This window comes from Apodemus sylvaticus, chromosome 20 (genome assembly GCF_947179515.1).
Source record: "Apodemus sylvaticus chromosome 20, mApoSyl1.1, whole genome shotgun sequence".
Lineage (NCBI taxonomy): Eukaryota > Metazoa > Chordata > Mammalia > Rodentia > Muridae > Apodemus > Apodemus sylvaticus.
The window spans coordinates 63390199-63412229 of record NC_067491.1 but is presented as its reverse complement, the minus strand read 5'-3'; the positions used below and the strand labels follow the sequence as shown (position 1 = coordinate 63412229).

Here is a 22031-nt window from a genome sequence, read left to right as displayed (position 1 = left end):
GGAAGATTGTCCTTGGGAATTATTCCATGCATATGAATGAAATCTTGGCACCTGATGGAGAAAATGCTCTCTAAAACATGTTTTCAGAAATATGAATGGCATCATGGCACCTGAGGTTGGAGAAATGATCTCCAAAACATATTTTCAGAAATGTTTTGAACAAAAGTTTTCAGACCTCAGATGTAGAGCTTGAGGCCAGAATTTTCTCAATGTATCCAGGGAGAATGACATAGGATGAATCGATGGGAACTGTTGAATATAATTAAGCGAACTTCCAGAGAGCAGTAGATTTTAAAAAGACCTATATGTATAAATGTATATGTATGTGATATTTGTCTGCATAGGAAACTGATTTCACAACTGCATCTTAGATCCTAGCAGACATGAAGAATCTTTGTGCTTTCACTATTTCCTTTTTGCTCCTGAAGTTTTCTCTCATTTTGTGCTGTTTGATTGAACCATTTTGCTTTTGGAGGATAAGGAATACTGAAGATAATTATGGAGATTTGAGAAGTGACTGTGGTTTTTTCCTTTTTACAGTAGAGGGACCTGTTGAAGACTATTTTTATAATGATGATTTAGATTTTAGGTAAGCCATTCACTTTATTTTCTGCATCAATGACATTAATTAGAAATATTTAGCTGTGTACACAAAGTGTGGGGTTTGGCCCTGTTCCTCCCCTCTAAGTTTAGGAACCACTGAAAGTTAATTATTATATCAATCACTATTTCAATATTGTCAAATGTGTCACATTTTAGTTTAGCTTTAATTCTTTGGTTCACAGTGCTGTAAAATGAGTCGGATTTTCTCTGTTGAGTCTTAGTTTATATCATATGTTGAAAGATGACATTTCATCTGCTTTGAATCCACAATTTCCACATTGAGCAAGTGTTCAATATGGAAAGACTGTATCATTTTCTCTATTCAGTTGTCTGCCAACAATTCTTATATGCGCATTCATCTAAATGCCTTCATAAAAATGTTATCTAATTTTGGTCTCCAACACTTGGGCATACATTCTTTCATTGAAATATTTGTGTATGTATTGGTCTATTATACATGATTAGATGTATAACATTACATGTGTACTTTTGAAAATACATATATTTTCCTTTGTAAAATAGACATTAAGTGAGCACATACTGCAATTCTGTATTTGACACTGAATATGGTAAAAGACTGTGAGGCTTCATATTCTGTTACAAGAATAGTATTTTGGTCCAATTATGCAAATACTCAGACACAGATTAAGTTTATTGTCAGTATCAGATAGATGGGATTATTTCTATTAAATATTGAATAAATATAACATTAGAGAAAATCTAGGAGATTAAATGTACTTCTTTTGTATAAGAAGATGTCCTCAGTGTCTGAGATCGTAAGTATGAGATATTACCATATGTGCCTAAAGATAATGAGGGAGGTGTGTTGAAATAACTCACCTTTTAGCTAATCAATGTGTTTGGGACTTGTTTATTTCATGAACTTAGATTCCTTGTGCTTTCTGTCTCTGATGCTCATCACACCTTTTATTTAATATTCATGTCTTTGGGATTTATAGAATATGCTTTCCAATTTGTAGCTACAATACACTGTACACTTTGATATTGATGGTTGCTTCACCTTATTATTCTTCTGTGTTGGGTTATTATGAAATTCATTTCTGATATTTTCTGTATTTTTCCATACCTCATTGGAAAAGTAGGGGAGATTTTCATTGGTGACACTTTTATAGGATATAATATGGTTTAAAATTACAAATTTATGAATTCTGTGAATATGCTTTTCAAGTTTAGAAATAAAAAAAATTAGCTACAAACACGCAATTGAAAATGCAAATTTCATCAAAGAACATGTTTGGTGTGTTTACTCCTGATAAGAGGTAATAACTAATGATAACAGATGAACTGCTGTTGGGCAGATATACAAATTTTTTTATGAAAAGAATATCTCTGTGGTCAGTCATCACTTAAAGGATATCAAAAACTAAGGAACACTGAGGTGTTAAGAGAAATCTGATAGGCTTTTAACAAACTGACATAGTAAGAACAGACTAAAAGTTAACATTAAATTAGTGCATAAAAAGAGCCCAAAGGATAAAAATCTGGGTATGTGGTATATTATAGCATTTTGTGTACTTTCGAATAGATAAATAATTTAAATGAAATATATTATAAAATAATAATTCTCTTGGATGAATATTGACATTTGAAAATATTAAAATAATGATCTACAAATATCATGAAAATATTGTTAGTTTTTTCTCACTGTGCATGAACTTAGCATTCTCTTGATGTTTAACTTCAAAATATTTATTCTATTGTAAAATTTGTAACATATCCTTACGGATAAAATATTTTTTCCTTGTAACACAGATAATCATTTTTCAGTATACTGATGGTTTGACAATATTCTTTTAGGTATATAATGCATTTTAAAAATACTCACACAATTCCAGTTTTTATCATATAAAGGCTCTCAAATATATATATATATATATATATATATACATATATATATATATGTATATATATATATATATACATATATATATATATGTATATATATATATATATATATATATATATATATATACATATATATATATATATATCATTGGATATTTTCTTTTTTGTGTTTCAACTGTTATTCCTTTTCCTGATTCCTCTCCAGAAACTCCCAATCTCATCCCTCCTTCCACATATTTATGAGTGTATTCCTGCCCAAAATCATCCACAGCTACCTCACTTCACTGGCATTACACTGGGGTATCAAGCCTTGACAGGACTAAGGACCTCTGTTCCCATTGATGCCCTACAAGGACATCCTCTGCTTCATATGCAATCAGAGTCATGATTCCCTCGATGTGTATTCTTTGTTTTATTGTTTAGTCCCTGGAAGTTCTAGGGATTCTTGTTGGTTAATATTGTTGTACTTTCTATGGGGTTGCAAACTACATCAGCTCCTTCAGTCCTTTCTCTAACTCCTCTATTGCAGAATCCATGCTCAATGCAATGGTTGTCTATGAGCATTCATCTCTGTATTTGTCAGGCTCTGGGAGAGCCTCTCAGGAGACAGTTATATAAGGCTCCTTTCAGCAAGCATTTCTTAGCATCCAAAATTGTGTCTGGGTCTGATGACTTTATGAGATAGATCCCCAGGTTGGGCAGATTCTCAATTGCCTTTCCTTCAGTCACTGCTCCATACTTTGTCTCCCATGAGTATTTTGTGCCCCCCTTCCAGAAAGGACTGAAGCTTCCATACTTTGGTCTTCCTTCTCCTGTAGCTTCATTTGGTGTATGAATTGTATCTTGGGTATTCTGAGTTATTGTGCTCATATCCACTTATCAGTGAGTGAATACCATGTGTGTACTTTTGTGACTGAGTTACCTCAGTCAGAATGATATTTTCTAGTTTCATCCATTTCCCTGAAGATTTCATGAAGTCATTGTTTTTTATACATAGATAGTATACCATTGTGTAAATGCAAATCATTTTAGTATCCATTTCTCTGTTGAGAAACTTCTGAGTTCTTTCTAGCTTTGGTTATTGTAAATATGGCTGCAATAAACTTAGTGGAGCATGTGTCCTTGTTAAATGTTGATGAATCTTTTAGGTGTACGCCCGGGAGTGGAATAGCTGTGTATTCAGGTAATATTATGTCCAATTTTCAGAGGAACCACCAGAGTAATTTCTAGAATGGTTGAAGCAGCTTGCAATCCCACCAGCAAAAGAGAAATGTTCCTCTTTCTCGACACCCTCCCCTGTATCTGCTGTCAACTGAGTTTATGTTGTTGGTCATTCTGACTGGTGTGAGGTGGAATCTGTTGGGTGATGTGATTTGCATTTTGCTGATGACAAAGGATGTTGTTTTTTTAGATGCTTCTTTGCTGTTCGATATCCCTTCATTAAGAATTATTCATTTTGCTCTGTACATCATTTTAATGGGATTATTGTATTCTCTGTAGTTTGTTTTCTTCAGTTGTTGTATGTATTGGATATTAACCCATTATCACATGTAGGACTGGTAATTATTTTTGCCAACTCTGTTGGCTGCTGTTTTGTTCTGTTAACAGGGTCATCTGCCTTACAGAAGCGTTGCAGTTTTATGAGGTACCATTTGTCTATTGGTGATCTTAGAACAAAAGTCAATGATCTTCTGTTCATAAAATTTGCCTCTGTGCCTATGTGTTCGAGGATCTTCCCCTCTTTCTCTTCAATTAGATTCAGTGTATGTGGTTTTATGTGTAGCTCCTTGATCCACTTGGACTTGGGTTTTGTACAGGAAGATAAGATTGAATCAATTTGCCTTCCTCTGCATACTGACCTCCAATTGAACAAGCTTGAAAATGCTGTCTGTTTTCCACTGAATTATTTTAGTTCCTTTGAGAAAGATCAAGTGAGAGCAATAGTGTTAAAAACTGCATGGTATTGGTACAGTGACAGGCAGGAGGATCAATGGAACAGGATTGAAGATCCAGAAATGAACCCACACACCTATGGCCACTTGATCCACTACAAAGAGGCTGAAAACATCCAATGGAAAAAAGATAGCCTTTTCAACAAATGGTGCTGGTTCAACTGGAGGTCAGCATGCAGAAGAATGCGAATTGATCCATCCTTGTCTCCTTGTACTAACCTCAAATCTAAATGGATCAAGGACCTCCACATAAAGCCAGACACTCTGAAGCTAATAGAAAAGAAACTGTGGAAGACCCTTGAGGACATCGGTACAGGGAGAAAGTTTCTGAACAGAACACCAATAGCGTATGCTCTAAGAGCAAGAATTGACAAATGGGACCTCATAAAATTACAAAGTTTCTGTAAGGCAAAGGACACCATCAAGAGGACAAATCGGCAACCAACAAATTGGGAAAAGATCTTCACCAATCCTACATCAGATAGAGGGCTAATATCCAATACATATAAAGAACTCAAGAAGTTAGATTCCAGAAAACCAAACAACACTATTAAAAAATGGGGTACAGAGTTAAACAAAGAATTCTCACCTGAAGAACTTCGGATGGCGGAGAAGCATCTTAAAAAGTGCTCAACTTCATTAGTCATTAGGGAAATGCAAATCAAAACAACACTAAGATATCTCCTTACACCAGTCAGAATGGCTAAGATTAAAAATTCAGGAGACAGCAGGTGTTGGAGAGGGTGTGGAGAAAGAGGAACACTCCTCCACTGCTGGTGGGGTTGCAAATTGGTACAACCACTCTGGAAAGCAGTCTGGCAGTTCCTTCAAAAACTGGGCACCTCACTTCCAGAAGATCCTGCTATAAAACTCCTGGGCATATACCCAGAAGACTCCCCACCATGTAATAAGGATACATGTTCTACTATGTTCATAGCAGCCCTATTTATAATTGCCAGATGCTGGAAAGAACCCAGGTATCCCTCAACAGAAGAGTGGATGCAAAAAATGTGGTATATCTACACATTGGAGTACTATTCAGCCATTAAAAACAATGAATTCATGAAATTCTTAGGCAAATGGATGGAGCTAGAGAATATCATACTAAGTGAGGTAACCCAGACTCAAAAGGTGAATCATGGTATGCACTCACTAAAAGGGCATATTAACCTAGGAAACAGGAATACCCAAAACATAATCCACACATCAAATGAGGTACAAGAAGAAAGGAGGAGTGGCCCCTGGTTCTGGAAAGACTCAGTGAAACAGTATTCAGCAAAACCAGAACGGGGTAGTGGGAAGTGGTGGGTGGGAGGACAGGGGAAGAGAAGGGGGCTTACGGGACTTTCGGGGAGTAGGGGGGGGCTAGAAAAGGGAAATCATTTGAAATGTAAATAAATTATATTCAATAAAAAAAAAGAAAGAGAAAAAAAAATAAAGAAAGATCAAGTGACCTTAAGTGCATTCGTCCATTTCTGAGGCTACAATTTGGCTACATTAATCTATCTGCCCATCTCTTTACCAACATCATACAGATCTTATCAGTATTTCTGTGTAATACAGTGTGAGATCAGAGATGGTGATTCCCTCAGATGTTCTTTTATTGTTAAGAATAATTTTCTCTATCTTTTTTTTGCTATTTCAGATGAATTTGCAAATTACTCTTTACCTCCTTGATCACTTTAGTTGTAATTTGATGGGGATTACATTAAATCTGGTGGATTGTTTTCAGCACGATGGCCTTTTTTACAATATTAATCCTGATAATCCATAATTATTGGAGACCTTTCCAACTTTTGAGGTGTTCTTTGAATTATTTCTCAGAGATGTGAAATTTTTGTCTTACAGATCGTTCACTTGCTTGGTCAGAATCACACCAAGCTATTTGATATTATATGTTTCTATTGTGAAGAGTTTCATTTCCCTAATTTTTTTCTCAGCCTGTTTATCCTGTGTGTAGAGGAAGGCTTCTGATTTGTTTGAGTTAATTTTATATCCAGACATTTTGCTGAAGTTATTTTTCAGCTTTAGTACTTCTCGGGTGGAATTTTGGGGATCACTTAAGTATATTATCAAATCATCTACAAATAGTGGTAGTTTGACTTCTTCATTCCTAATTGGGATATAAATGACCAATTTTGGTTATCTAATTCCTCTAGCTAGAAATTCAAGTACTATATTTAATAGATCGTGAGAGAGAGGGCAGTCTTATCTAGTCCCTGGTTTTAGTGGGTTTGCTTTAAGTTTCTCTTTATTTAGTTTATTGTTGGCTCCTCTTTTGCTGTATACTGCTTTTATTATGTTTGGGTATGGGCCTTGAATTTCTCATATTTCCAAGACTTTTAATATAAATGGGAATTGAATTTTGTCAAATGATTCTCAGCATCTAATAATATGATAATGTTGGTTGCTTTTTTAAAAACTTTGTTTATATTGTGGATTGCATTGCTGTATTACCATATTGAACCATCCCTGGATCTCTGTGGTTAAGCCTTCTTGTTTTTGTTGGATAACCTTTTTGATGTGTTATTGGATTCGGCTTGTGGGAATATTATTGCATAATTTTGCATAGATATTCATAAGGGAAATTGGTCAGTTTATATCAGTGTAACTGTGGCTTCATAGAACATAATGAGTAGAGATTCTTTGGCTTCTATTTCATGGAATAGTGTGAAATGTTTTGGTAATAGAATTTCTTTGAAGGTCTGATAAGAGTTCTGGCCTAAAACCATCTGTCCCTTGGCTTTTTGTGATTGGGGGGCTTCTAATGGGTGCTTGTATTTCTTTGGGGAATGTGGGACTCTTTACGTGGTTTACCTGATCCAGATTTAACTTTGGTAAATGCTATCTGTCTAGAAAATTAATCAATTTAATCCACTTTTTCTACTTTTTTTGGATACAGATATTTGTAGGGCAATCTGATTTTTTTTTAATTTCCTCAATTTCTGTTGTTATTTCTCCCATTTCATTCCTGATTTTGTTCATTTGGATACTATCTCTGTACCCTGTGATTAATCTGGCTAAATGTTTATCTTGTTGATTTTCTCAGAGAACAAGATCCTAGTTCTGTTGATTCTTTTTATAGTTCTTTCTATTTCTACTTGGTTGATATCATCCCTGAACTTGATTTTTTTCTGGTGTCTGCTCTTATGGTGTATATTTGCTTTTTTTAATCTAGAGCTTTCCAATGAGCTGTTAATCTGATAGTGTATGATCTCTCTACTTTCTTTGGGGAGGCACTCAGAGCTATGATATCATCCCTTAGCATTGCTTTCATTGTGTTCCATAATTTGTATAGGACATTCCTTTAAAATGTCTTTAATTTCTTTCTTTATTTTCCCTGTAATCAAGCTATTATTGAGTAGACAATTTGTTCAGCTTCTATGTATATGTCAGATTTCTGTTATTTCTATTGTTAGTGAATATCAGCCTTAGTCTGAGCTAGTTGCATAGATTCATCGGATAAATTCAACATCATTATATCTATTGAAGTTTGTCCAAATTTTGGTCCATTTTTGAGAAGGTAACAATATATTTCTTAATGGTTCAGATTTTAATATTTTATCCTCTTTTTGTATGCTTAATCCCCCAATAATATCGTGTATGTTTTGAAATAATTTAATTCTTTACTTAGATAAAGGATCCCCATGCATAGATAATATTAATAATATTTTCAGTGTATGAAAATATAAAAATGTGAAAGTTGAACACTACTTTTAAAGTATTATTTGTTTCTTAAAATAAACAATATTATTAAGATGTTTGATTATTAAATGGTTTTGAATAATAAAAACTAAGGAGAATATATTGTATATTTAATAAGTGGTTTAAGAAAACCTTTTTTAAAATGTATTTGTGGGATCATATCTCCAATATTATTTTATAGTGTCTTATTTTTTAGGATTGCAATATTGTTCAAGGATGGCATTAAAAGGTAAATTGAACTCCTTATCAATTTACACAAATACAAAATTTATCATATCATATCACATCATATCGAATTAAATCATATCATAGTGCCCTATGTCTAGGAATTCCTAAATTGTATTCAGCTCTACAGATCCCTTATTTTTGACACTTATTTCAAGACATTTGTTCAGAAATTTAGCGTGTATCATAGTACAAACTTACTGCAATTGAAAATTTATCTTTAAAACATCTGCCTTAATCCTCACTATGCCTTGTTTTAGAATACCAGCAGCACGATATGAATTTTTTCTGGTAATGCTTTTTGCGACTGATGAGATCAACGAGAATCCTTATCTTTTACCCAATATGTCTTTCATGTTCTCCATTGTTCTTGAGCTCTGTCAAGATACATTGGGAGTTCTGGATAGAGCACATTCACAACAAAACAAACATGTGAATTTTATTAATTATATCTGTAGAATATATCAAATTTGTTATGTACACCTTACAGGCCCATCATGGAAAACATCCTTAAAACTGGCAATTCATTCTAAGACACCAAAGGTAAGAATACATGACAATGGATGTTTCAACAATATTAAATTCCATTTAAATGTACCAACCATTAAAAAAATGACAGCTTGAATTATGAGTGTCCTGCTAAACACACACAAACACACACACACACACACAGAGTGAGAGAGAGATAGACACACACACAGACACACACGAGACACTATATATATATATATCACTATATATATATATAACTATATACACATCACAATATCTATATCTATCTATCTATCTATCTATATATATATATATAGATAGATAAGTAGACAGATAGATAGATAGATAGATAGATAGATAGATAAAAAGAGAGAGGCAGAGACAGAGAGAGAGAGGCAGAGAAACCGAGAGATAAATGTATAAATTAAGAAATTAAAAACAAGGTCATTAATGTACTGGATAAACAGGGAAAACTGTGTTCCAGAAAATTCAGACTTGTCATAAACAGTCTAGAATCTAAAAGGAATAATACATGATATTTAGAGTATAATCATATTATCCATGATAGGAGTTTGGAAAGGTGAGCAACATTATTTGTATATGATCCCAAACATTCTAATAATCATATTCCTCATGTGGATGTTTCATCCTCTCTTCTACATCCTTTAGGTTTTCTTTGGACCATTTAATCCTAACCTAAGTGATCATGACCAGTTGCCCTATGTCCATCAGGTAGCCAGCAAGGACACACATTTGTCCCATGGCATGGTCTCCTTGCTGCTTCATTTTAGATGGACTTGGATAGGCATGGTCATCTCAGATGATGACAAGGGCATTCAGTTTCTCTCAGATTTAAGAGAAGAAATGCAAAGGCATGGGATCTGCTTAGCTTTTGTGAATGTGATCCCAGAAACCATGCAGACATACATGACTAAGGCTATGATATATGATAAACAAATTATGGCATCTTCAGCAAAGGTTGTTATCATTTATGGTGAAATGAATTCTACTTTAGAAGTCAGCTTTAGACGGTGGAAATATTTTGGTTCTCAGAGAATCTGGATCACAACCTCTCAATTGGATGTTACCACAAATAAAAAGGAATTCAGGCTTGATTTCTTTCATGGGACTGTCACTTTTGCACACCACAGAGGCAAGCTTGCTAAATTTAGGAATTTTATGCAAACAATGAACTATGACAAATACCCAGTAAACATTTCTGACTCTATGCTGGGGTGGAATTATTTTAATTGTTCAGTCTCTAAAAACAGCAATAAAAGAGATCATTTTGTATTGAATAACACATTGGAATGGACAGCAATGCACAAATATGACATGGCCCTGAGTGAAGAAGGTTATAATTTATATAATGCTGTGTATGCTGTGGCCCACACCTACCATGAACTACTTCTTCAACAAGTAGAGTCTCAGAAAACAACAGGTGTCAAAGGAGAATTCACTGACTGCCAGCAGGTAAAGTTTATTACATTTCATTATATTTAGATATATTAATGTGGTCTGTTAAATGGCTCCAGAGAAATACCTGTCCATTTGTTAGATATTGTTCTTTCATTAGAAATATTTCTACACTGAAAAACTTCCCAATTAATCTTTTAGATGGATGAATATCAATTTCAAGGATCACATTTAATAGGAGACAATACTATTTTTAAGATACCAGTGAGTTTTGTGAAAACATGTCTCAACATTTCCACAATTGAGTTTAAAATTTAAAATAGGAGCCAAGAGTTTTATCATGAAAATCTTTAATGATGACAAGACTAGAATCCTTTTCTAAAGAATAATATGTCAAGAATCAATACATGTGTTTTAACTAATAGTTACACATTTAAATTAACAATTATTTACAAAACCATAAATGATTAAGAATATACATATTATTAAGATTATATTTACCTCATAGATGTTTGCAATATTTAGATGAAAGTCTCATAACCAATCTTTATTTTCACACACATTCAGAATCCCCCTTAGTTTGCACATACCTGGCTTCATTTTTTAAAAAGTATTTTTGACAAACTTGTGCACACACATACTTACACACCATGTTGCTTTCTATTTTATAATCATTTTCTAGCATGTTTTAGCATTGAACATTAATTAGAAGTATATTAATGATCAAATATCTATGAAGTGTCTTGTTTTTACTATGTGATTACTTTAATACACTGTCTTTCATAAAGTCAATTTAAAATTTAGGGGAAATTCTCAAAATTTCCTTCTCTTTATGATATGCATATGTAAGCATCTAATAATGGATCTCATTTAGGTGTCTTCCTTGCTGAAAACCAGGGTATTTATTAATCCTGTTGGAGAACTGGTGAGCATGAACCATAGAGAAAATCAGTGTGCAGGGTATGACATTTTCATCATTTGGAATTTTCCACAAGGCCATGGATTAAAAGTGAAAATAGGAAGCTATTTTCCTTGTTTTTCACGGAACCAACTTTATATATCTGAAGATTTGGAGTGGGCTACGGGAGGAACATCAGTGGGTACAATTTTTATTATTTTCAGTTTAGCTCCATTTTAAAATATGAGGCGATGAACTATTAGCTCTATGTTAAGACCAAGTTACGCTTGCAAAAGGCCATTCTCAGTTACAAGCACCAAAATTTGATATCTCACAATTTTATGTAAATCTGGTCTTAGAGATCAATGCCCTCTGGATTCCATGTTCAGTTTCACCCACATGCATATGCATCACTCAGTAATATATTTATTAAATGTGTATGTATAATTAAAATTTGCAACTACTTCTAGAATGTAAACAAAGAATATAGAAAATAAATTAAAAAAATTTAAAAAAATTGCAACTATATTTAAACTACGGAATTTGCAGATTCTGTGTGAACATATTTATAGCCAAATTGAAAATAGTATGTATTCATTACAGAAATCTTTCTCTAGATTCAAGGTTTCCATTATATATATATATATGTATATGTATATATATATACGATTTCTACATTTAATTGAATATTTTCTTTATTTACATTTCAGATATCCCCTTTTCATGGCTTTCCCCCAAAATCCCCCTATGCAATTCTCCATCCAACTGCCTCTATGAGGGTGTCCCCCATCCACCCACCCAATCTCATCTTACAGCCCTGGAATTCCCCTACATTGGAGCATCCAATCCTCCTAGGTACAAAAGCTATTCCTCCTGCTGACATCTATCAAGTACATCCTCTTCTTCATATGTGACTGGTCCCATGAGTTCCTGCCTGTGTACTATTTGGTTGGTGGGCCAGTCCCTGAGAGTTTGGCTGGGTGAGACTGTTGCTCCCCAAATGGAACTATAATGTCCTCAGCTCCTTCAGTCCCTTCTCCCGTTCCTCTATCAAGGACCCCCAAGTTCAATCCAATGGGTGAATGTGAGCATCGACCTTTGTATTTTTCAGGCTCTAGCAGAGTCTTTCAGGAAATAGCTATATCAGGCTCCCGTCTGAAAGCACTTCCCTGCATCCACAATAGCATCCTGGATTTAGGATTGTATATGGGATGAATCCCCAGGTGGGGCAGTCTCTTTATGATCTTTTTTCAGTCTCTGCATGACACATTGTCTCCATAATGCCTCCTGTAAATATTTTGTTCCCCCTTCTAAGAACATATTCTGTGTGAACATATTTATGGCCAAATTGAAAATAGCATGTATTCATTACAGAAATCTTTCTCTGTAATGAGGTCTTCCACAATTTGGTCTTCCCTATTCTTCAGCTTCATATGGTCTGTGAATTGTATCTTGGGTATTCATAGCTTCTGGGCTAATATTCACTTACGAGTGAGCACCTTTCATGTATGTTCTTTTGTGACTGTGTTACCTCACAGAGGGTGATATATACTAGTTCCATCCTTTTGCCTAAGAATTTTATGAATTATTTATTTTTAATAGCTGAGTAGAACCCCACAGTGTAAATTCACCACATTTTCTGTTTCCAATCCTGTGTTAAAGGACATCTGTTTTTTTCAGCCTCTGTCTACTATAAATAAGGCTGCTGTAAACATAATGTAGCATGTGTCATCATTACATGTTGGAGCACCTTCTGGGTATATGGCCAGGAGTGGTATAGTTGATTCCAATTTACTGAGGAATGGCCAGAATTATTTTCAGCGTGATTGTACCAGCCTGCAATCCTGCCAGTAGTGAAGGAAAGTTCCTCTTTCTAAACATCTACACCAACATCTCCTGTCACCTGAGTTTTTTATCTTAGCTATTCTGACTGGTGCAATGTGAAATCTCAGAGTGTTTTGATTTGCATTTCCCTGATCACTAAGGATGTTGAAAATTTCTTTCACTGCTTTTCAGTCATTCAATATTGAGAATTATGTGTTTAGTTTTGCACTCCAGGTTTTGTTAGGATTATTTGGTACTCCGGAATCTAAGATGTTGTGTTCTTTGTATATATGGGATATTATCCATCTACCAGATGTAGGATTGGTAATGATCTTTTCCTGTCTATTGATTGCCATTTTGTTCTATCTAGAGTGTCCTTTGCCTCAGAAAAACATTGCAATTTTATGAGGTCACATTTGTCAATTCTTGACCTTAGAGCATAAGCTATTGGTGTTTTGTTCAGGAAATTTCCCCTGTACCCATGTGCTCTAGTCTCTTCCCCACTTCCTTTTCTATTAGTTTCAGTGTGTCTGGATTTATGTGGAGGTCCTTGAACCATTTTGTCTTTAACTTTGTACAAGGAGATAAGAACGGATCAATTTGCATTCCTCTACATGCTGAATACCAGTTGAACCAACAAAATTTGCCTAAAATGCTGTCTTTTTCCTCTAGAATGCTTTAGCTCCTTTGTGAAATATTAAGTGATCATAGTTGTGTGGGTTCAATTCTTTGTCCTCAATTTTACTCCATTGTTCTACCCAGTAACAATTCCATGCAAATTTTTCACTATTGCTGTGTAGTGAAGTTTGAGGTTAGGGATTGTGATTCTCCCGGAACTTCTATTATTGTTGACAATTGTTTTCGCTATCATGGGGTATTTTCTTATTACAAATGAACTTGAAAATTGCTCTTCCTGATTCTATGAGGTATTGAATAGGAATTTTGATAAGGATTACATTTAATCTTTAGATTGCTTTCAGCATGAGAGCCATTTTTATCAAACTCTTCCTACCATTTCAGGAGGATGGAAGATCTTTCTATCTCATTAATTCTTCTTTAATTTCTCACTTCAAAGACTAACTTCTTGGCATACAGATCTTTCACTTGCTTGGTTAGAGTCACAGCAAGATCTGTGATAATTCAGAAGGGTGTCATTTCACTACTTTCTTTTTCAGACTATTCTTTTTGTATAGGAAAATTGGTGATTTGTTTTAGCTGATTTTATATCTAGCCATTTTGATGAAATTGGTATTATCTGTAGGAGGTCTCTGGTGGAATTTTTGCGATCACTTAATTATACTATCATATCATATGCAAATATTGATATTTTGACTTTCCCTTTTTAATTTGAATCAGTTTTACCTCTTTTTGCTGTCTAATTGCTCTGGATAGAATTTTGAGTACTTTATTGAATAGTGGTGAAAAGAATGGGAAGCCTTGTACAGTCCCTGGTTTTATTGAGATTGCTTCAACTTTTTCTCCATTTAGTTTGATGTAGGCTACTGGTTTTCTGTATATTGCTTTTAATATGTTTAGTTATGGGCCTTGAATTCCTGACCTTTCCAAGTCTTTTTTTTTTTAATAGGAATGTTGGATTTTGTCAAATGCTGTCTCAGCATCTAATCAAATGTTCAGGTGTCTATTTTCTTTTAATTTGTTTATATATTGGATTATGTTGATGGATTTCCTTACATTGAACTAACCCTGCCTCCCTGGGATGAGGCCTACTGGATCATCGTGAAATTTTTATATATTCTAGAATTCGTTTTTTGAGGATTTAATTAAGTATATTTGCATCAGCGTTCATATGGTAAATTGGTCTGAAGTTCTCTTTGTTGGGTCTTTGTGTGATTTTGGTATTGATGTAACTTTGGTTTCATAGATCAAATTTGGCTTTATCCCCCCTATTTCTATTTTGTGGAATAGGTGGGAGTGTATTGGTATTGAATTTTCTTTATAGATATGATAGAATTCTGTACAAAAATTGTCTAGTCCTGGAATATTCTTGGTTGGGAGTTTTTTTTTTTTTTGGATTTGGTTTATTTGAGACAGGATTTCTCTCTATAGGGTCATTCTGTAGACCAGGCTGGCCTCGAACTCAGAAATCTGCCTGCCTCTACCTTCCAGAGTTCTTTGATTACAGGCATGCGCCACCACTGCCCAACTGGTTGGGAGATTATTAATGATGGCTTCTATTTCTTTTGTGTTTATGGTACAGTTTTGACCACTTATTTGATACTGATTTATGTTTGTATTTGGTATCTGTCTAGAAAATTGTCCGTTTCATCTAGGGTTTCTAGTTATGCTGAGTATTAACCTTTGCAATAGGATTTGATGGTGTTTTTTTTTTTTAATTTCCACAATTTCCATTATCATGTCTCCCTTTTCATTTCTGATTTTCTTTATTTGGAGGCTGTCTCTGTGCCCTCGGGTTAGTCTACCTTGTCTACCTTGTCGATTTGGTCAAAGGACCAGCTTCTGGTTTTTTTGATATTTTGTATAGTTCTATTTTTTTCTACTTGGTTGATTGCAGACCAGAGTTTGATGATTTCCTGCTGTCTACTCCTCTTGGGTGGATTTGCTTCTTTTTGTTCTAGATCTTTCAGATGTGATGTTAATCTACTAGTGTATGCTCTCTTCAGTTTCTTTTTGGAGGCACTCAAAGCTGTGAATTATCCTCTTAACTGTGCTTTAATTGTGACCCATTAGTTTTGGTATGTTGTACCTTCATTTTCTTTAAATTCTAATGGGTCTTTTATTTCTTTATTTCTTCCATGAACAAGTTAGCATTTATTATGGTGTATTTCATTTTCCATGTTTATGTGGTCTTTATGTATGTTTTTTTTTGTTGTTGTTGTTACTGCTTTTGTTGTTATAGAAGACCAGCCTTAGTCTGTTATAATCTGTAAGTATGAGTGAGATTATTTGAATCTTCTTATATCTGTTGATGACTGATCTGTGACTGATTATATTGCCAGTTTTGGAGAAGGTACCATATAGGTGCTGAGAAGAAGTATATTCGTTTGTTTTAGTATGAAATGTTCTATAGATATCAGTTGAATCCATTTACTCCATAACTTCTGTTAGTTTCACTGTGTTTCTGTAGAGTTTTTGCTTCCCTGATCTGTCTATTGATGAGAGTGGGATGTTGAAGTCTCCGACTATCATTTTGTGGAGACAGTGTGTGCATGGAACATTAGAAAAGTATCTTTTATGAATGTGGCTGCCCTTGCCTATGGATCATAGATGTTCAGAATTCTTCTTGGTAGCATTTTTCCTTTGATGCATATGAAATGTCTTTCATTATGTTTTTTTTTTTAAACCTTTTCGTTGAAAGTCAATTTTATTTTATATTTGTATTGCTATTCCAGCTTGTTGTGGGCAGGGTGGGACTACTAGCATTGAAAATTGTTTTCCAGTCCTTTATTCTGTGGTATTGGCTGTCTTTGGAAGGAAAAGTTTTGAGTTTCAACAACCTGAATGTTACATATCTAATATTACATGATATAGTAAATGTTGTGTGACATTCATTGCATTGCAGTGTAATTCAAAATAACAAGGTAACTAAATTGGTAACTAATGCTGGTTATCGAAGGAATACTTAGAACCATATCTATTAATGTTCCATATATCTATTTATGGGTCATTATTCATATGATATATACATGAAATAGACACACACACATACACACTCATACATTATAATATTTATGTATTGTCTCAGGTTCCCTCCTCCATGTGTAGTGCGCCATGTACTGCTGGATTCAGGAAAATTCATCTGGAAGAAACAGTAGAATGCTGCTTTGATTGTGTTCAGTGCCCAGAAAATGAGGTTTCCAATGAAACAGGTACATGCTTGGATGTCAAAGAAAACTTGATGAATTTGAAAACATTCTCTTTCAAAATAAGAAATATGATATGGCCTAAATGAAACTGAAGTTCTAAAATCTCTGTGTTTGGGACATTTACCAATTATATAGTGTCAACTTCTTTTGGACCCAGCAAATAACCTGCAATATCCTCGACAAACAATGCATCTCTCCCAATGTGATTGCTACTGATTTTATATAATGTGGAAAACGTTTATGGAGACAAATATTTGTAACAATTTTCAACAGAAATTTTAGGCATAATCCAAGCATATGCTTATTTTTCTTTGATATTTTGTACAAAGAATTTTGATGACAAGGCCAGTCCACAATCTTTTCCCCCACTCACCCAGCTTCGTCCTTGGAAAGGCCAGTTGCTCAGTTGTTTAAAGAAATATATTTTAAGAGCTTCAATGGTTCAAAGGGTTAAGTTCTTCCTGTCAAAGAATTAGGGATAGACTGAAGATTTCAAGAATGCATCAACATATGGGGCAGTACTTATCATGGATCACAGCCTAGTTAAGGAAAGAGGGGTGAATGTGAATATCCATGACCTTCACAGCTTTGAAAGAATAGTTGGGAAAAAAGAGTTTGTGCCATAGTGATAGGGGCATGTGTATGTCTATGAGGCATAGGGCTTCCAGAATAAAAATATTTTATGCAAATAATATTTGCATGATGAATTATAAGATCTGGTCATTATGTGTAGATATAGACAGAGAGCACAACTTTCATAGCAAACAAAGTACATTATATATTTCAACTGGCATCAATAACTATGACTGCATATTATCTTTGTCTGTGATTAGTGAAATTCAATTTTGAGGAATTATTAATAATAAATTATAAGTATCATTTTTCATCATTTTCATTTTGTTTGTTTAATAAATACTTTTAGCTGTTCCATTCCCTATGATGTTTTTTTGTTCCATCACAAAGCATAGTTTAATGGAGAACAATTATTAATTACATAAATATGATACCTTATAAGGGCTTATTGTTTTTCACCAGCAGGTGAATGTGTGAGATGTCCAGATGATAAGTATGCCAACTTAGAGCAAACGCACTGCCTCCAAAGAGCTGTGTCATTTCTGGCTTATGAAGATCCATTGGGGCTTGCTCTAGGCTTCATGGCCCTGTCCTTCTCAGCCATCACAATTCTAGTACTGTCCACTTTTGTGAAATACAGGGATGCTCCTATAGTAAAGGCCAATAACTGCATTCTCAGCTACATCCTGCTCATCTCTCTGGTGTTCTGTTTTCTCTGCTCATTGCTCTTCATAGGACATCCCAACCAGTCTACCTGCATCCTTCAGCAGATCACATTTGGAGTATTTTTCACAGTGGCTGTTTCTACAGTGTTGGTCAAAACAATAACTGTTGTCATGGCTTTCAAGCTCACTACTCCAGGGAGAAGAATGAGAGGGATGCTGACATCAGGAGCACCTAACTTGGTCATTCCCATCTGTACCCTGATCCAACTTGTTCTCTGTGGCATTTGGTTGGTAACATTTCCTCCCTTTATTGACAGAGATATACAATCTGAACATGGGAAGATTGTCATTATTTGCAAAAAAGGCTCAGTCATTGCCTTCCATGTTGTCAGGGGATATTTGGGTTCCTTGGCTCTCGGGAGCTTCACTGTGGCTTTCCTGGCTAGGAACCTTCCTGATAGATTCAATGAAGCCAAGTTCCTAACTTTCAGCATGCTGGTGTTCTGCAGTGTCTGGGTCACCTTTCTCCCTGTGTACCATAGCTCCAGGGGAAAGATCATGGTGGTTGTGGAGGTCTTCTCCATCTTGGCTTCTAGTGCAGGGTTGCTAGGGTGTATCTTTGTCCCAAAGTGTTATGTTATTTTAGTTAGGCCACATTCAAATGTTTTACAGAGGTACAAAGATAAATTGGCTCATTGAAACTTTCATAGTATGAAAATATTAGATGATACTCAACATAATTTTTCTTTGTCCTAACCAAAGTAGTACTAAATTATATGAAAATTTTATTGAAATAAATAAATTTGAACTTGCAAATAGTACAGCACTCTCCATTATGTTAACATTTAACAAAATGTGGTAGAAAATGTTTTTTTTTAATATGTACACAATCGTGAATATATAGAGAAGGAATGTCAATTGAGGAATAGGAATCTCAATTGAGGAATAGCTACCCTAATGTTTACCTGTGATTTTGGGTGTAAGCCATGTAGTTAATAAATATAAGGTTTCAGTTCTGACTGTGGGCAGGAACCCCTGCAGGTGAGTTGTTATTGAAGTTATAAGAAAGACGACTGCAAACAACATGGACAAGAAGCCAGTAATCAGCACTATTCCGCATGCATTCATGGAGTGCCTGCTTCCAATTTCATGGCTTGGCTACATTCAATATACTGTGGCCAAGGTACATAAGAAAATTAGCAATTTTCTCACGTGTTTCTCTTGATCAGAGGTTTTTTGGTTTTGTTTGTTTGTTTGTTTGTTTTTAGAGCAACAGAATGTAAGACGTCACCTAAATGTTAAAATGTCTCTGTTGGGGTTTAGAATATCATTGATTCTTGATGCAATAAAAGGAACTGATTTGGAAAGTGAAACAAGACTGAATGTTAGCAGAGGGTATAGCACAGTGACAATATTTCATATGACAACTCAGAATTGATGGACTTGGAGTAGCTTTAAAATATACTAGAAAGATGTTAAGAATATAAGATAATATAAAAAGAAGGGAACATTTTGTGAAAGGGAAAATGGAGATCAGACAGTGCCTGCAATATAAGGCTCTGTCAATTTATGTGAAAAACACTATTTCATTATGAAATGGAAGTGTTTATTTAAGTGAGTAAAATCACTATTGGAAATGTCCCACACAAGACCTTTACTCCATTAAGGTCAGTGAATTTGATGGACACATAAATAACTCTAGATGAAGGGTCTTATCATAACTTTTTTTCAAAATATGAGTACTAAAGTTTATTTCAGTTTAATATTACACACACAAACATGCACATATAAACACATAAATATTATTTTTTCTTTACATCAGTTGATAAAGGTCACTCTCATTTTTCTTTCTAAGTACTCTTTGCTGCTTCATTTTTAAGAATTATTTGGTTGTTTATTTTTGACATCGTCATTTAATTGCTTTTTATATTTCCTGTCTCCAAAACACCCTTTGTACTACTTACTGCACTCCTAAAATTCACATGGTCTCTTATCTCATTAATTCTTACAGAATGTATATATATTTGCATATATATGCAACATATATTGGTGTGTGTATATTTGCATATATATATATATGGAGACTGTGTAAAATTGCATACATTTATCTTCTGATAAGATCACATAGCAGTAAAATAACTCTTAAATACATTCTGCTATACTTAAATATCAGGGTCTTGATCAGCAACAATCAGAGAGTTTTTCTTCTGTAATAGATTGGATCAAATTCAGAACCCATAGGCAGACAATTTTTAGGATGTGAAAAGATTTTGAACACACATTCACAAATGGGATGTCTCCATAAAATCCCTTGCATTGGGACTCAGGAAACACTGGGGAAGTGAAAGTAGAAGTATTAAAGGGGATTGAGAGCACCCACCATGGAAAACAGGACTTCTCAAACAAGAAAAATTGATGCACATGTGAAATTACAGAGACTGTGGTAGCATGAACAGGACATGCATGGTTCTGTTCAAAGTAGGATCTCATCATCGAGAGAGGAATGGAACTGCACCCCATTCCAATCCAGTTGATAGCCAATTACAAAATCAATATTAATTGTTTGTTATAATATGAAATGCTTTATGAAATGAAGGATGACACTGTACCTGGGCATCTAACCCATGATGTTGTTGAGGATACCATCCTATATGTACAAATCATAGAAACTTAATGACCACAAGATGAATGAAAAGAGATATTAAAGTTCCTTCATATTTTAAAAGTGATTTAACAGACTTGCTTTCAGATATAATTTATAAGAATATATTTTTATCAAGAGAAGTGCCCAATAATAGGACATTCATGGAGTATGCAAACTACTCTAAAGGACGAACCTTTTGCCCAGCATCAGATGGGAAATACATAACAAACTCAAAGACATTGTTGTAAGTTCTTTGTCTCATAATGATTTCCAGGACTTTTATATTTGTTTGATTTTTGTGTTCATTTGATTTGTTGTTTTCAGTTTTTTTTTTAACCTCAAACTTCCTTTTTAAGTATAATGTGGCTTATACTTTTGTGTTTATATATAGTTTCTTTTTGTGAATTTTAGTTTGTGTATGGTGAGGTTTCTTACATGTTTTCTTTACCATTTCATCTGTTCATTTTAGAAATTTTTAATAGTAGCAGAAACCATTGCTGCTACTATTACTAGTACTATTACTACTACTACAACTACTAGTAGTAATTATAATAATAGTTTATATGTTTATTGTATAACCAGAGAAAGAAAGAAAGAAAGGGTATGGATTTGAATGAGTGGTGTGGGGCAGGAAATTCTGGAAACAGTATATAATGTATGAAAAAATATCTACATTCAATAACAGAAAAATGAGAGATAAAATATAAGACCATCAATGAACATTGTACACCCCCATTTCTGTGAAGAATCAAATAAAATGCTTTGTGACATTAAGGATGACACCATACTTTGGCATCAATCCCTTCATGAAGTTCTCCATGATGGCTTCCTATATGTAGAAATGATTTCCTAGAAATGTAATGGCTACCTGATGAATGAAACAAATGAGACACTAGAGTACATGTCCAAATTATCAATCATTAAACTGACTTGCTTTCGGGCATGGTTCACAAGAATCTCTTTTGTTATTTGTAAATTTTTATTTATGATTGAACCAGTAAAAGCACCTTTAAAAGGTATATAACTGCCACAGAGAATATGGCCATGCTTAATCGAGCAAGCAAACACACACATGAGATTTTATCCCTAACAGATCCCTGAAGCTTCCCTCTAATTAGTCAGCAATCAGTCTGACATTAAAATAGCACTTGCTCAGAAGAATAAAAGCTGTGAATAAAACACAGTGTTATTAAAATGCTCTCACAGGGAATGATTTTTGTCAAATGCCATCTTTTGCTTTCCTTAAATGTGCAGCTTTTTTGTTGGAATTACAACACATCACTGTTGCATTTACCACAGAAGAGCAGTCGATGCTATTACCTG

The 22031-nt window shown here is 34.3% G+C and overlaps 1 protein-coding gene across 5 annotated transcripts; it reads left to right on the top strand.

Moving 5' to 3' along the window:
* The first annotated feature begins 383 nt into the window (after positions 1 to 383).
* On the top strand, positions 384 to 18763 carry LOC127670759 (vomeronasal type-2 receptor 116-like). Of its 5 annotated transcripts, none has more exons than XM_052165259.1 (6): positions 384 to 589; positions 8612 to 8894; positions 9513 to 10316; positions 11134 to 11355; positions 16706 to 16829; positions 17862 to 18763. In XM_052165259.1, exons 1-6 carry the CDS (start codon positions 384 to 386, stop codon positions 18761 to 18763), a joined length of 2541 nt encoding a protein of 846 aa, XP_052021219.1. The 5 variants fall into 5 exon arrangements, with proteins under 5 accessions (XP_052021219.1, XP_052021218.1, XP_052021217.1 ...); XM_052165258.1 differs by having other exon boundaries at positions 16706 to 16835; positions 17865 to 18763; XM_052165257.1 differs by having other exon boundaries at positions 16706 to 16835.
* Positions 18764 to 22031: the final 3268 nt, after the last annotated feature.